Below are 14,201 nucleotides of genomic sequence, written 5' to 3'. Positions count from 1 at the left end.
TGTTTTTGTAAATTCTGTTAAGCTGTATTGCACTGTGCTTTACTGTGCAGAAAACATTTTAGTTCTGTTCTGTTACACTGCACTGTGCTATACTAAACCATGCAGAAAATGTCTGTTTTGCAAGCTATGTTCACCTGTACTGCACTGTGCTCTTCTGAATCGTTGCACAAAACACTTAAGCTATGTTCAGCTGTACTGCACTGTGCTATACTGTACAGTGTAATGTACTGTGTTGTTTGAGTGCATGATGTGTCATGCCATGTAGAGTGCCGCTCTGAACTGTTCTGTGCCGTGCCATACAGTATACTGCACTGCACTGCAGCCTTCTGTCTTCATGCTGACCTTTGTCTCATCCCCCGAACATACATGTACAAACACACTTACATACACAAACACACAAGACATACACATAATGACAAATGTGTGCATACACACACAGAGACATGGGCCCATGCAAGGATGTGTGCACACTCACATACAACACACCGCTGTACTTCTTGCAAAAATGATTTCGCTTACATTCTGCTAGTCTTTTTTTCCTATTTTTTGTTTGTTTGTTTTTTTGTTTTATTTTGTTTTGTTTTTTTCTCAGTTGATCTCATTCTCCTCTCCAAGATTATTTCACACACAGTCTGATTTCTATCCCTCAGCAAACTTTTCTTCTTCAAAACAGGCTGTAGGTAATACAGACTAACATGTCATCAATTGTCTGGTTGGTTTGTGTGTTGTGTTTGGCAAAAACACTGCCACTGTTTTGGGGTATAAAGCCAATGAAGACCCTACCTATGTGGAGATGAAGCCAAACAATAACTCATCTGTTTAGGAATGAAGCCAAACAATGACCATCCTGTTTCATAATTAAGCCAACAAAGACTGACCTGCTTAGGAATGAAGCCAGACACTGACAGATCTGTTTGGTAATTAATCAAAACACAAACTGACCCATTTAGGAATGAAAGCAAACATCGACACAGCTCTTTAGCAATGAAACCACTCACAGACTTAACCATTTGGGAATGAAGCCAAACATACACTGACCTGTTTGGGAATAAAGGCAAAGGCGACGCAGATCATGAGCAGCATGAAGAGCTGCCCCAGCCAAATGTCCGGAGAGATGTCTCCGTAGCCCACAGTGGAGAAAGTGACGATGACGAAGTACACCGCCTCAAACATGTTGAGGGGCTTGGCGTCACTGCTGCGCTGGATGTGCTGGATGCCACAGATCCTGCGCACATCACATGCAATTTTCACAATTTTCTCTGTTATTCTTCTGTTATTCTGCTTTCCCCTCCGCAGGACCTACATAAGGACCTACCTTATCAGTGTTTACACTCCCGCAAGAAATCTCTGCTCTTTCTGGGACTGTTACCTTTTGAAACTTCCTCTTGTCAACACAAAAACCTATGGTGAACATGCTTTCTTCTTTGCTGCTCCTCACATCTGGAACAACCTTCCTTATTATATCCATGCATCTGATTCTATCTCTACTGTTCGCTCATCACTAAAAACTCATCTTTCAAAAACCTATCTATAAGCACTCTCAGCTTCCTTGTTCTCCAACACCACCCATATCAGCTGACTTTAGATGTATGCGGAGTGGAAAAGGGAGAGTGTGTGTGTGGAGGGGGCAGGGAGGGGTTTTGAAAAAGAGTGGTCGTGAATGATTTATGTACCTTGTATAATTTTCTTTCAAGTAAAGCACCCTGAACAATTAGAGAGAAAGGGTGCTATATAAATGTACATTATTATTATTATCATTATTTCTTCCTTTTACTGACAATAAAGTTGTATCTCAACTATATTTGGTAAAGATGCTGCTGGAAATAGGGGGATGGGGTGGGAAAGGATGAGGAAAAAATATGTTGTGAGGAAAGTACACGAAAGAGAAAAACAACAAGATCTTCTAACCATTTATCGGAGGGAAAACTAGAATAATAAGAAGAAAAAAAAAGATAAAAAGTTTTGAAAATAAGAGAAAACTTGTGAGAACTTGGTTTTTTTTTGTGTTTTTTTTTTATTCCCCAGCCACCTGCTACAGCCACCAACTGGCTGGGGACTGAATCAAATCAAATCAAATCATGCTGCTCATAGCACAGCTGACCACAAAAGGGGCCATTTAGGGCTGATTACCTGTCAGTTTTTAAAACCCGTGGAAGAGAACCCAAAATAATGTTAAAACTAAGACGTCTCTCAAAACAACATTTAAAAGACCAGTGCACCTATGTCTTGCTCAACGTCTTGAACAACCTTTCTTCACCTGTGTGTGTGTGTGTGTGTGTGTGTGTGTGTGTAATACATCATTTTTATTCATCAATGAAACACGAGTGCTGTATTACATATCCTTTTCAACTGGTCCAGACAGAGAAACCAAAACCTTTTCGTTCCAGTGCACTCACCTTCCTTCAGGTAACTGTTCGTGGTCACACATTTAAAAAAAAAAAAAAAAAAAAGGACAAGGAGACAGGTGCAATTAAAACAAGACACTCAATTAACCCCATGCCTGCTGAGCCTTGATAAAAAGAGATCAGTGAGGCATTCTTCTTCTTCCTCTCCTTCTTCTTCATTAGTGGGCTGCAACTCCCACATTCACTCATATCTACACGAGCGGGCTTTTACATGCATGACCGTTTTCACCTCGCCATGTAGGCAGCCATGCTCTGTTTTTGGGGGTGTGCATGCTGGGTACGTTCTTGTTTCCAAAACCCAACAAACACTGACATGGATTACAGAATCTTTAATGTGCATATTTGATCTTCTGCTTGCATATACACACGAAGGAGGTTCAAGTACAAGCAGGTCTGTATATATGTTGACCTGGGAGATCGGAAAAATCTCCACCCTTTACCCATCATGCGCCATTACCGAGATTCGAACCCGGGATCCTCAGATTGAATATCTAATGCTTTAACCACTCGGCTATTGTGCTCATCAGCATGGCATTAATTCCTAGTGCAATTGCTTTCTGTGTACTCTTAAGTGTTGATTTTACCTGAACAAAAGTAACTGCAATCCCAAGAGGAAGAAGTCCAGATAAATAACCTTGACCTGTTAACCAAGTCTGTCTCTGGTGGCAGTCCTTTACTGATGAGCATGATCTATATTTGACTGTTTAAATCAATGACTGACAGCTGGGCCAATAGCAAAGTGAGAGCTGTACGATCAATTGTGCATCCACTGCAATGGGAATCCATTTACAGCTTTAGCATTTTCTTAAGGGCTATGACTCTCAAACTAGGAGGCAAGATTGCACTGGCTCTTGGTGCTGCACCCTAGGGGGCGAGTTGGTCTTTGGAGATCATACCAACACTGACAGTCCTAAAACCCCCTTGGCCAAGAGAGTAGGGGTGCAACTTGGGCAAGACACTCTCCACTATCATCAAATTCTAGCCTAACTAGGGCAGCAGTTGCCTCTACTGCATTTCTGATGGTCATCGTAGGACATGACTATCATACATACATACATACATACATACATCAAAGAATATCATTTCTTAGGTAACTGTGAATTATACAGAGAAATTAGAATAGAATTCATGCACAAAATTCAAAAATACCTTTCAAATATCACTAAACCCAGCCAGCTAATACTGGAAGACAAACTTGTGGAACTGTTTGTAAAATCTGTCAGTAACTGCTGCCAAAAACGCTAGAGCATATAGGAGTGATTCAATCTCTTGTTCAGCATCTATCTATCATTATCATTATCATTTTGTTTGCTTTTTGTGTGTGGTATGTGTAACTTTGCATGCGTGTCTTATAAACCTTGTTAAGGTTTAACTGAAATCAAGATTGATGCTTAATCTGATTCTGATTCTACATTTTTTATTTGTATTTGTATTTCTTTATATCACAACAGATTTGTCTGTGTGAAATTCGGGCTGCTCTCCCCGGGGAGAGTAAGTCGCAACACTACAGCGCCACCCATTTTTTATATTTTTTCCTGCGTGCAGTTTTATTTGTTTTTCCTATCGAAGTAGATTTTTCTACAGAATTTTGACAGGAACAACCCTTTCGTCATCCAAATGACTAGCGTCCAGACCACCACTCAAGGTCTAGTGGAGGGGGAGAAAATATCGGTGGCTGAGCCGTGATTCAAACCAGCGCGCTCATATTCTCTCACTTCCTAGGCGGATGCGTTGCCTCTAGGCCATCACTCCATGTGGGCAGCAGTCAAGTGGTTAAGGGGTTAAGAAAACCGACGGTGCCGGCACTCACGTGGTGAAAATGATACAGAAGAGGGTGACGGTGAGGAAACAGATCTGCTGGTTGAGAGTGACAGACATCGTCTGAAACCTTTGCTTGGTCAAATGGAGGTCGTTCTGAAACAGGGGAGCATTCATCATCCAAAGGTGAGTTTCTTAACATGTACGTAAGTGTGTGTGTGTGAGAGAGAGACAGAGAAGGAGTGAACATGTGTGTGTGTGTGTGTGTGTGTGTGTGTGTGTGTGTGTGTGTGTGTGTGTGTGTGAGAGAGACACAGAGAGAGAGAGAGAGAGGGAGGGAACGTGTGTGTGTGTGTGTGTGTGTGCATGCGCACGCGTGTGTATGCATGCGTGCGTGTGTGTGTGCATGCGTGCGTGCGTGTGTGTGTGCGTGCGTGTGTGCGCAGCTTTTGCACCCAACGCACAGTGATGTCTGAAAAACGTGTGATACAGAAGAGGTTTTTTTTTTCTATAACTTGTATGTCATACTTCATGGCAAAACACAAAAGAGCATTTTTCCTCTTTTTTTTTCTAAATCATGGCATGTCACATGTGATCACTAATAAACATAGGCATGTTTGCGCACTCAAATTCTACATATGCCAAAATGCCATGGTATGCATACAGGGGCACATGCATGTGTCTACAAAGTATGCATCCACACAGACATGTACAGATACATATTCATACAAACATAAACTCTCTCTCTCACACACACCAACACATGCGCACACCCACACACACACACTCACACCCACATACATGCATACACACACACACACACACATGCATACACACACACACACACACACGCATACACACACACACACATATACACACACACACACACAAACACACACATAACCTCTTTAGACTTTTTCTTATAATATACTTTTCCTCTGATACATAACATAAACTTTTTTTTTTTTTTTTAACACTAATATTCACATGCGTTCCCTTTCCTTTATACACTACTTTACTCCTTTCCGTCTAAAAACACTTATAGTGAATAGCCGTTAAACTGAAGAAAACACACACACACAAACACACACACACACCAGTACCAACCATCAGACGGCGCAGAGCCCCTTTAGCCAGCCAGCAGTTGAGGAAGAGAGGCACAAAGAAATCCTTCAGCATTACTGGGTAAAACATCTGAAAGGCCACAGCACATTTAGTTTCAAAACACTTCATATAATATCTATATCTATATCTATCTATCTATCTATCTATCTATATATATATATATATATAGAGAGAGAGAGAGAGAGAGAGAGAGAGAGAGAGAGATGTATATATAGATAGATATATACATACACATACATACATAAATTACATACGTATATCACAGAAAATTAAAATTCCTAACCAGCTGCCATGGCAGTAAATAACCGCATGGTCATAATTTGTAGGAAAATCCACTTTATAAAGCATCATTATCATAATCATCATCAACAACAACTCTGTAATTTGTAAAGCCCTTCGAGTTAAGTCTCTGACCAAAGATAGGCACAATATAAGCATCATAATCATAATCATCATCCACAACGATGATGATGATGATGATAATAACAACAATTACAGGAAGAAGTGGACTTGCTGTGGTGATGAGAGGTGAGACAACAATAACAACAAAACACAACAAAAAACAATGAAATAATATCATTAACATTAATCAGATTAATAATGATAATACTGATGACAGTGTTTTACGTGCAAGGATGTTCAGTTAAAATGGTTTCAAACAAGAGTCATACACAGGCTTTTACCCACTTGAAAGTATTTGCACGACTATAAGATTGTTGAAGATCCCATGTGTACACGTTGTAATCAAGACATTCAGCATATCCAGCATTTATTATGGCAGTGTCCTGAAATGAGGTCTTTTTGGACAAATTTTGAAAAAATGCTGTATGAAAAATGTCACCTTAGTTCAATGCTCATATTATGTGAAGAGCTCATTATTTTTGGAACAAAAAAAGGCTTTACTACAGATGCTGGATTAGATTTCAAGCTACTTACTGCAAAATTTCATATCTTTAAATGTTATTTGGCAAATACCAAACCAAACATTCAAGCATATATTACACAATTACAAGACAGATACTTAGAAATGAACTACCTTGCTAGAATTACTGATGATTTTGCACTATTCAATTTGAAGTGGATGCCATATGAAGCATTGCTTACACAATGATAAAGTAAAGATGTGGAAACAGAATGCATGTACACACTGACTTGATTTTTATTTACATGATGATTCCCATCTCTTTTTGGAAATCACTGTTTACATATTTTTGCTTACAGATGTAGATGCACTGTGCCTCTTCCAGCCCACTCAATATAAGTAATTGTTATTAGTAGCATTATCATTATTATTTGTAACATAACATTGTGTAACTATTCTTGTAATATGCTCTCTCTCTCTCTCTCTCTCTCTCTCGACATCCTTTCTTTTTCATCGTACCACATATGACGATAAATGAAAAAACTGTAGTATGATAAATTCTTTCTTTGGTAATCCTAGTCACAATCATGTTGTGAGTATTATTCTGAATGACAATGAAAACTCTTTGAAAGCTCTAGCTAGATTCATTGCAGAAGCAATGCTTGTGAGAAAAGAGATAATGGAACAAAATGATAACTAATCCAATGATGATCCACATTTAACCGCACATTTCATGTATGTATCTGTACGCATGTGAGTGCGTGCATTATTAAGTATGTATTTTGCGCAAGTGCGCATGCACGTGTGTGTGTGTGTGTGTGTGTGTGATGTTAGAACCATTCAAGAGGTGCAACAATATGCTTAATATGATATCCCCCTTGTCCTGAGGGCTGTATTGCTATGTGGACAATAAATGACTTTTCACGTTTCATGTTTCTCTCTCTCGATATCCATTCCTTTCTCTTTCCCTTCCTCTTAGTGTGCATGATTGTCTTCCCTTTGTTCTGTCTGTTTAAAATCAAAAGAACATACATGTACAACACAAACTTTAATATTTGTACTAATGACATGAGCTTCATTGTGTGTACTGTACATGTGCTGCTTTTTTTCTTTTCTTGTCATATGTTAAAAATGTTGTACTGTATGCCAAAAAAAGGAATTAAAAAAAACAAAAACAAAAAAACAATGAGAAGCATTTTCTTTTCTTTTTTTTTTTTTTTAATAATGATAATAATGATAATGATAATAATGATGATGCTACAGATAATAATAATAATAATAATAACTGGCCACTGGAGACAGAGAATCGAACTTGCAGTGACGATAATAATAATAATATTAATGATAATAATGATGATAATGATCATGCTACTGCTGATAATAATCATAACAATAATAACAGCAACAACAATAACAATGATAACATGATAATAATAATGATGATGATCATGCTACTGCTGATAATAATCATAACAATAATAACAGCAACAACAATAACAATGATAACATGATAATAATAATGATGATGATCATGCTACTGCTGATAATCATAACAATAATAACAGCAACAACATTAACAATAACAGGCACTTGGAAACGGAGAATCAAACTCACAGTGGCAATAATAATAATAACAAGAGAGGCAAGGCCTTCAAGACTCACTTGTGATAAATTAAGTCCCCTAGCATTAATTACAGAGTAATTTCCCTTTTTTACTATCTGCACCGAAACGTTTGCAAAATAAATAAAAATTCCATGCTTAGCAAAAGAAGTTCCTGTTTGAACAAAAAATGATAATAATGTCTCCTCTTGTTGTTGTGTCAGAATAAGAGGTCAAAGTGCCAAGTTTAGAGAATACAAAAAATATAAATATAACAGTAAATGCAGTTTGCATATAATAAGCCTTCTTTTTTTCTTTTTTTTGTGCCCATCCCAGAGGTGCAATATTGTTTTAAACAAGACGACTGGAAAGAACTGAATTTTCCCTATTTTTATGCCAAATTTGGTGTCAACTGACAAAGTATTTGCAGAGAAAATGTCAATGTTAAAGTTTACCATGGACACACAGACACACGGACACACACACACACACACACACAGACAACCGTACACCGGGTTAAAACATAGACTCACTTTGTTTACACAAGTGAGTCAAAAATTAAAAAATGATGATGATTATAATGATGATGATGATGATGCTGATACTGATGATAACAGCAACCACAATAACAATAATATGAACAGGCCACTGGATACAGACAGAGAATCGAACTCACGGTGGCGATGAGGGGCAAGGAACAGAGCATCTCCAGGAGGAAGGTCTGTGTCAGGATCTGATCCCACACGTTGCCCTGCAGACCACAACCAGTCACGGTGTGTGTGTGTGTGTGGGGGTGGGGGGGTGGGGGGGCTGGGAGGAGGGGGGGGGGTTGTTTGGTGTGTGTGTGTGTGTGTGAACTGAGGCCTTTAGTCAGTGAATGTGCGTGTGTGCGCACAAACCCACACACACTGCTCACACTCACATGCACACACGCACATGCTCTTACACACACACACATACACACACACACACACACACAGAGGAGTGATGACCTAGAGGTAACGCGTCCGCCTAGGAAGCGAGAGAATCTGAGCGCGCTGGTTCGATTCACGGGTCAGACGCCAATATTCTCTCCCCCTTCACAAAACCTTGAGTGGTGGTCTGGACGCTAGTCATTCGGATGAGACAATAAACCGAGGTCCTGTGTGCAGCATGCACTTAGTGCACGTAAAAAAACCCCACGGCAACAGAAGGGTTGTCCCTGGCAAAATTCTGTAGAAAAATCCACTTCGATAGGAAAACAAATAACACTGCATGCAGGAAAAATTACCCCCAAAATGGGTGGCGCTGTCAGTGTAGCGACGCGCTCTCCCTGGGGAGAGCAACCCGAATTTCACACAGAGAAATCTGTTGTGACAAAAAAGAGAAATACAAATACAAATGCTACATCCCCCCCCTCTCCCTCCCCAACTCCCTCGTCTAATATCACTTAACAGTGAAAATCAGCAACAAAGACCCCTTCACAGGTGAGCCACATCCATGATCTGGGAACTTATGGGTTAACCCCTAAGTCCTTAAGTGCTGAAACTTGGTGAAATGAAATTGGCATCAATCTTAAGCACATGCAAATGACTACAATCTGCATATCTTTAAGCAGTGTGACCTCCATAAAACAAATAGAATAGAATATAACATATAGAAATAAAGTATAACAAAGAAAACTGAACAAAATAGAACAGAATAAAAACGGGAAAAAAACATGAATAAACAGAAATGTGACTGAACACAGCCCTAAACTTTGGGATGATTGAAGACATCATCATCACCATTTTACACTTATGCAAGCACTGACATGAACGCTGTGCATGATAGGACTTAAAAACCATGAAAACATTACCGTGCTTCTGCTCTCTCTCTTATTCTGTCTTCCCTTCACAAGGGACAAAGGCCTTCAGCTGAACACACCATTTATATTCCCCTTGTTCTTTTTCTTTGTTCATGGGCTGCAACTCCCACCTTCACTTTGTATGTACGCGAGTGAAGGTTTTTTTTAACGTGTATAACTGCTTTTACCCTTCCATGTAGGCAGCCATACTCTTGTTTTCAGGGGTCATTTATATTCATATCCATATTCTCTTTCTCCTTGTATTTTTCAGTGGCCCTTTTTTTTTTTTGGTGGGCTGGGCAATAATCAACATGATGTGTTTTTCAGCGCAGTTTTGCTGTTTTTTTTGTGTTTACTGCTCTTCAAATGTATACAAAGGTGACGTTTACACAGACAGAGCCTCATTAACCCCTTCATTAGGGCACTAGGCCTACGGACAAATAAACCATCTTGAATCCATAAATATGGTGTATATCATCCTTTTCATCTTTTTTTTTTCAATTCTTTTAATGAAAGACAAATGCACCACCTATTCAATAATAAAAACAAACAAACAAACAAAACTCCACACTAATAGGCTTTAGCTTCCAGTTTATCCACAGTGGTATAATCTACTAAATTAAAAAAAAAGAAAAAAAAGGAACAGCTTGCATAAAATCACTCAAGATCCAGGCTGCACGTGTAAAACATGACAAAAACCATGGAGAGTGTGCATATAACAAAAAACATCTTTCTTCCCCCTTTTTTTTCAGTGCACCACCCATGACTCAAGACTGCTGCAATGAAACAGGATTGTAAAACCAAACAGCATACTATGCACTACCATCATAAGATTTTTTTTGTTTGTTTGTTTTTCTAAAACAACAAGTGTCAAATTACAGAATAAAAAGAGTTTAAACACATATGCAATAAAAGAAATTAACTTTTTTTTATTTAATTAAGACACCCCACCTCTCTCTAAATCTCTCGCTCTTTGCTTCCAATCTCTCTCTCTCTCAAGGTCAAAATGCACTAAACATTTGTTCATTCTTATTCATTAATTCCCCACCCAATTCCCCCCTTCCCCACACTACCATCACCACCACCACACACAAAACAAAGCACCAGGATAAAATAATGACTCTCTCTCTCACACAAACACACACACACTCTCTCTCTCTCAATCTTCTTTCACCTCCTTCTTCACCCAGCACCTTGCACCCCTACCCACCCGGCCCCCTCCCTCTTTTCTCAAGACCCATTTCTGTTCATGCAACATTCCTAAGATTTTCATAAAGGATGCTAAGCAGTTGTTAATGTTACTGTCCATGAGCAATGAAACACGCTAGGCAACACAATGAAGATGAAAACATACATACACCATGATTGTCTGTAATCAAAGGAAACAAGTAAAAAATTCACAAAAAGAGATGAATGTTGAGATTAATACAGCATTGTCAACATCTTGTGTGTGTGTGTGTGTTAATATGTGGACCTTGTTTTCAATGTTGTGTGCATCTGTAAAAAAATTAAAAAAAAAAAAAAAAAATGTGCTCACACTGATTAAATCATTCCAACATCACCACATATTTATTTACACACACAATTTATTATGGTCAGTTTCCACACGAAGACATGAATACACTCATATTCACAAACACCCACACACAACACACAATCATACATGCATGCACGCAAGCATGCACACAGACATGCAAACAAGAGCGCACACACATAAACACAGGCATAAATACACATGCATACACATACACTCCCAACACCCCACCCCCGCACAGACACACACACACACACACAGAACACAGAGAACTGTCACAAGACAGTAGGGAGGATTCTAATCCATTACAGCACAACATTAAACATTGCAGAAAACAGTAAACTGGCATTACAACTCAACATGGGATGTCAACCTAGTCAAGTGAACAAAACAATACACATAGCAACCACAATGCAAGACAGAACATAAGTGAATCACACACACACACACACATACACACATCCATACACACTCACATATACATGCATACAAATAAATACATGCACACACACTCAGACATATGCATACACGCACACGCACACGCACACACACACACACACACTACTCACATATACATGCATACAAATAAATGCATGCACACACACAGACAGATGTACACACACACACACACACACACACAGATATACACACACACACACACACACACACACAAGCCACTCCACCCCCTCCCACACACACAATTATGCACCACACACTCACACTCACATATATGCACACACACACATACACACACACACGCACACTCAGAAATATATGCATACATGTACACACACACTCACACACACACACACACACACACACTAAACAAAGCAAAACATATTTATAAAAAACAACAGGAGACTTGTTTATAATGTTTAACATACAAAATCAATAGAATACACAATGCCAAACAACAGAAAATACAAATTAGAAACATATATGTAAGATAAAACATGGAAGAAATGCACAGGACAGATCAGACTAGTTTCAACATTATCTCACGAAGTCACACACTAAACTGAACAGTAGTTAACCACATTCAGTCATTGTGGTCAATAAAAAAAAGTACACACCCAAGTATTAAACATGCAAATAAATCAATTATTACACTCAGCAAAAACAGACAACAGTGTCAGTATAAAAATGGAATGAATTATTTATATCAAGGTAAAACAAGAGAGGCAGGGCCTTCAAGACTCACTTTGGACACACTTAAAAAAAAAAAATCTAATCGTTAAAATGTGTTCTGTATTTGTTATTATAAAGCTTCGTGTTTAAAAAAAAAAAAAAAGAAGTCCGAAACAGATTCGAACCCCGCGTGTTCGGGTGAGAAGAAACTGCCTTATCCATTACACTATATAGTTTTAAAGTTGATATGAAAATTTAGTATTTTGTTAAACTAATAACATGTAGAGCCAAGTACAAGTACTTCTAAACGTCGTAAGAAGTGAAAAGGACTTCATTTTGAGAAAAGTCAAGACTGGAAATTTTTTCGTTTTATCATGATCAGTTCAAGGGTATTAACTCGCATGGTTTACAATTTTTAACTGTGAATTCCGACTGATTCTGTGGATATTTTTATGGCAGTTTGGGGCATAATCCAGTAAGTGATGAGGCATTAACAAATCTTTCTCTGAATAAATATTTAACGGTCTCCTTCTCCTTCAGAGTAATTTCCCTTTTTTACTATCTGCACCAAACGTTTGCAAAGTAAATAAAACTTCCATGCTCAGCAAAAGAAGTTCCTGTTTGAACAAAAAATGATAATAATGACTGCTCTTGTTGTTGTGTCAGAATATCAGATCTTGTTGTGTCAGAATATCAGATCAAAGTGCCAAGTTTGGAGAATACAAAAAATATAAATATAACAGTAAATGCAGTTTGCATATAATTAGGCTTCATTTTTTATTTTTTGTGTCCATCCCAGAGGTGCAATATTGTTTTAAACAAGATGACTGGAAAGAACTTAATTTTTCCTATTTTTATGCCTCATTTGGTGTCAACTGACAAAGTATTGCAGAGAAAATGTCAATGTTAAAGTTTACCATGGACACACAGACACACACACAGACAACCGAACACCGGGTTAAAACATAGACCCACTTTGTTTACACAAGTGAGTCAAAAAGAAGAAGAAGAATAAAACACACCACTGCCACAAATCACACATAACATATATTATGCTCTTACATCGGCATTACCACAAACACACACACACACACACCACAAACACACACACCACAAACACTCACACACACACACCACACACCTAAAACATTCTAGGACTGGAAAAAAAAAGTTATCAATGTGTCTCAAACTCAAGAGTCAGTGAACAAAAAGTATTTGAGAAAAAAACAAAAAAACAAAAAAATAACCAGTACAGGCAAGACAACGACTAAGTGAGTTGTGCAGAAGAGAGAAACGGAGGAGAAGACAAGAGTAATAAACAGATGACAGGACAGACGGCAAGCAACTCACCTTCCTTCAAACACATCCTGTGCCAGCCACCACAAAACAACCAGTTACACACATCCAATCAACAAGCCAGTGACATCGTTTACACTTGAAAGTGTGGAAGCTCTCTCTCTCTCTCTCTCTCGTTTACACTTGTAAGTGTGGAAGTGGTCTCTCTCTCTCTCTCTCTCTCGTTTACACTTGTAAGTGTGGAAGTGTCTCTCTCTCTCTCTCTCTCTCTTTTACACTAGTAAGTGTGGAAGTGCTCTCTCTCTCTCTCTCGTTTACACTTGTAAGTGTGGAAGTTTCTCTCTTTCTCTCTCTCTCTTGTTTACACTTGTAAGTGTGGAAGTGCTCACACACACACACACACTCAAACTACATGGGCCGACTTCAAAGTGGAAATGTTGAAAGTATCATCAGTGATGTTTTTTTTCTCTCTCTTCCATTCACTCACTCGTTCACGGACTCATCGTTCACTGACTCACCATCTCACCAGTTGCTTCAGAATATGTTTGTGCCAACGTTAAAAGCTGAGATGCATGCATGCGTGTTAACAAAACACATGTGTATTGGTGCAAACAATACACGTCCATGTTCTTGTGTGACCTGATGACGTGTCAAAACAAAGATCATTT

The 14,201-nt window shown here is 38.6% G+C and overlaps 1 protein-coding gene across 1 annotated transcript in view; it reads right to left on the bottom strand.

The window, feature by feature from the left end:
• LOC143290707 (potassium channel subfamily T member 2-like) overlaps positions 1–14,201 on the bottom strand; it is a 116,015-nt gene that overhangs the window by 64,931 nt on the left and 36,883 nt on the right. The window contains exons 6-9 of the mRNA XM_076600222.1: positions 8,427–8,501; positions 5,271–5,357; positions 4,216–4,319; positions 1,039–1,225 (exon numbers count right to left, since the gene is read on the bottom strand). Of these exons, the coding sequence (XP_076456337.1) occupies positions 1,039–1,225; positions 4,216–4,319; positions 5,271–5,357; positions 8,427–8,501 (453 nt within the window). The remainder of the gene's footprint in view (positions 1–1,038; positions 1,226–4,215; positions 4,320–5,270; positions 5,358–8,426; positions 8,502–14,201) is intronic.

Source organism: Babylonia areolata, chromosome 16, assembly GCF_041734735.1.
Source record: "Babylonia areolata isolate BAREFJ2019XMU chromosome 16, ASM4173473v1, whole genome shotgun sequence".
Classification (NCBI taxonomy): Eukaryota; Metazoa; Mollusca; class Gastropoda; order Neogastropoda; family Buccinidae; genus Babylonia; species Babylonia areolata.
This window is presented reverse-complemented; position numbering and strand designations above follow the sequence as displayed.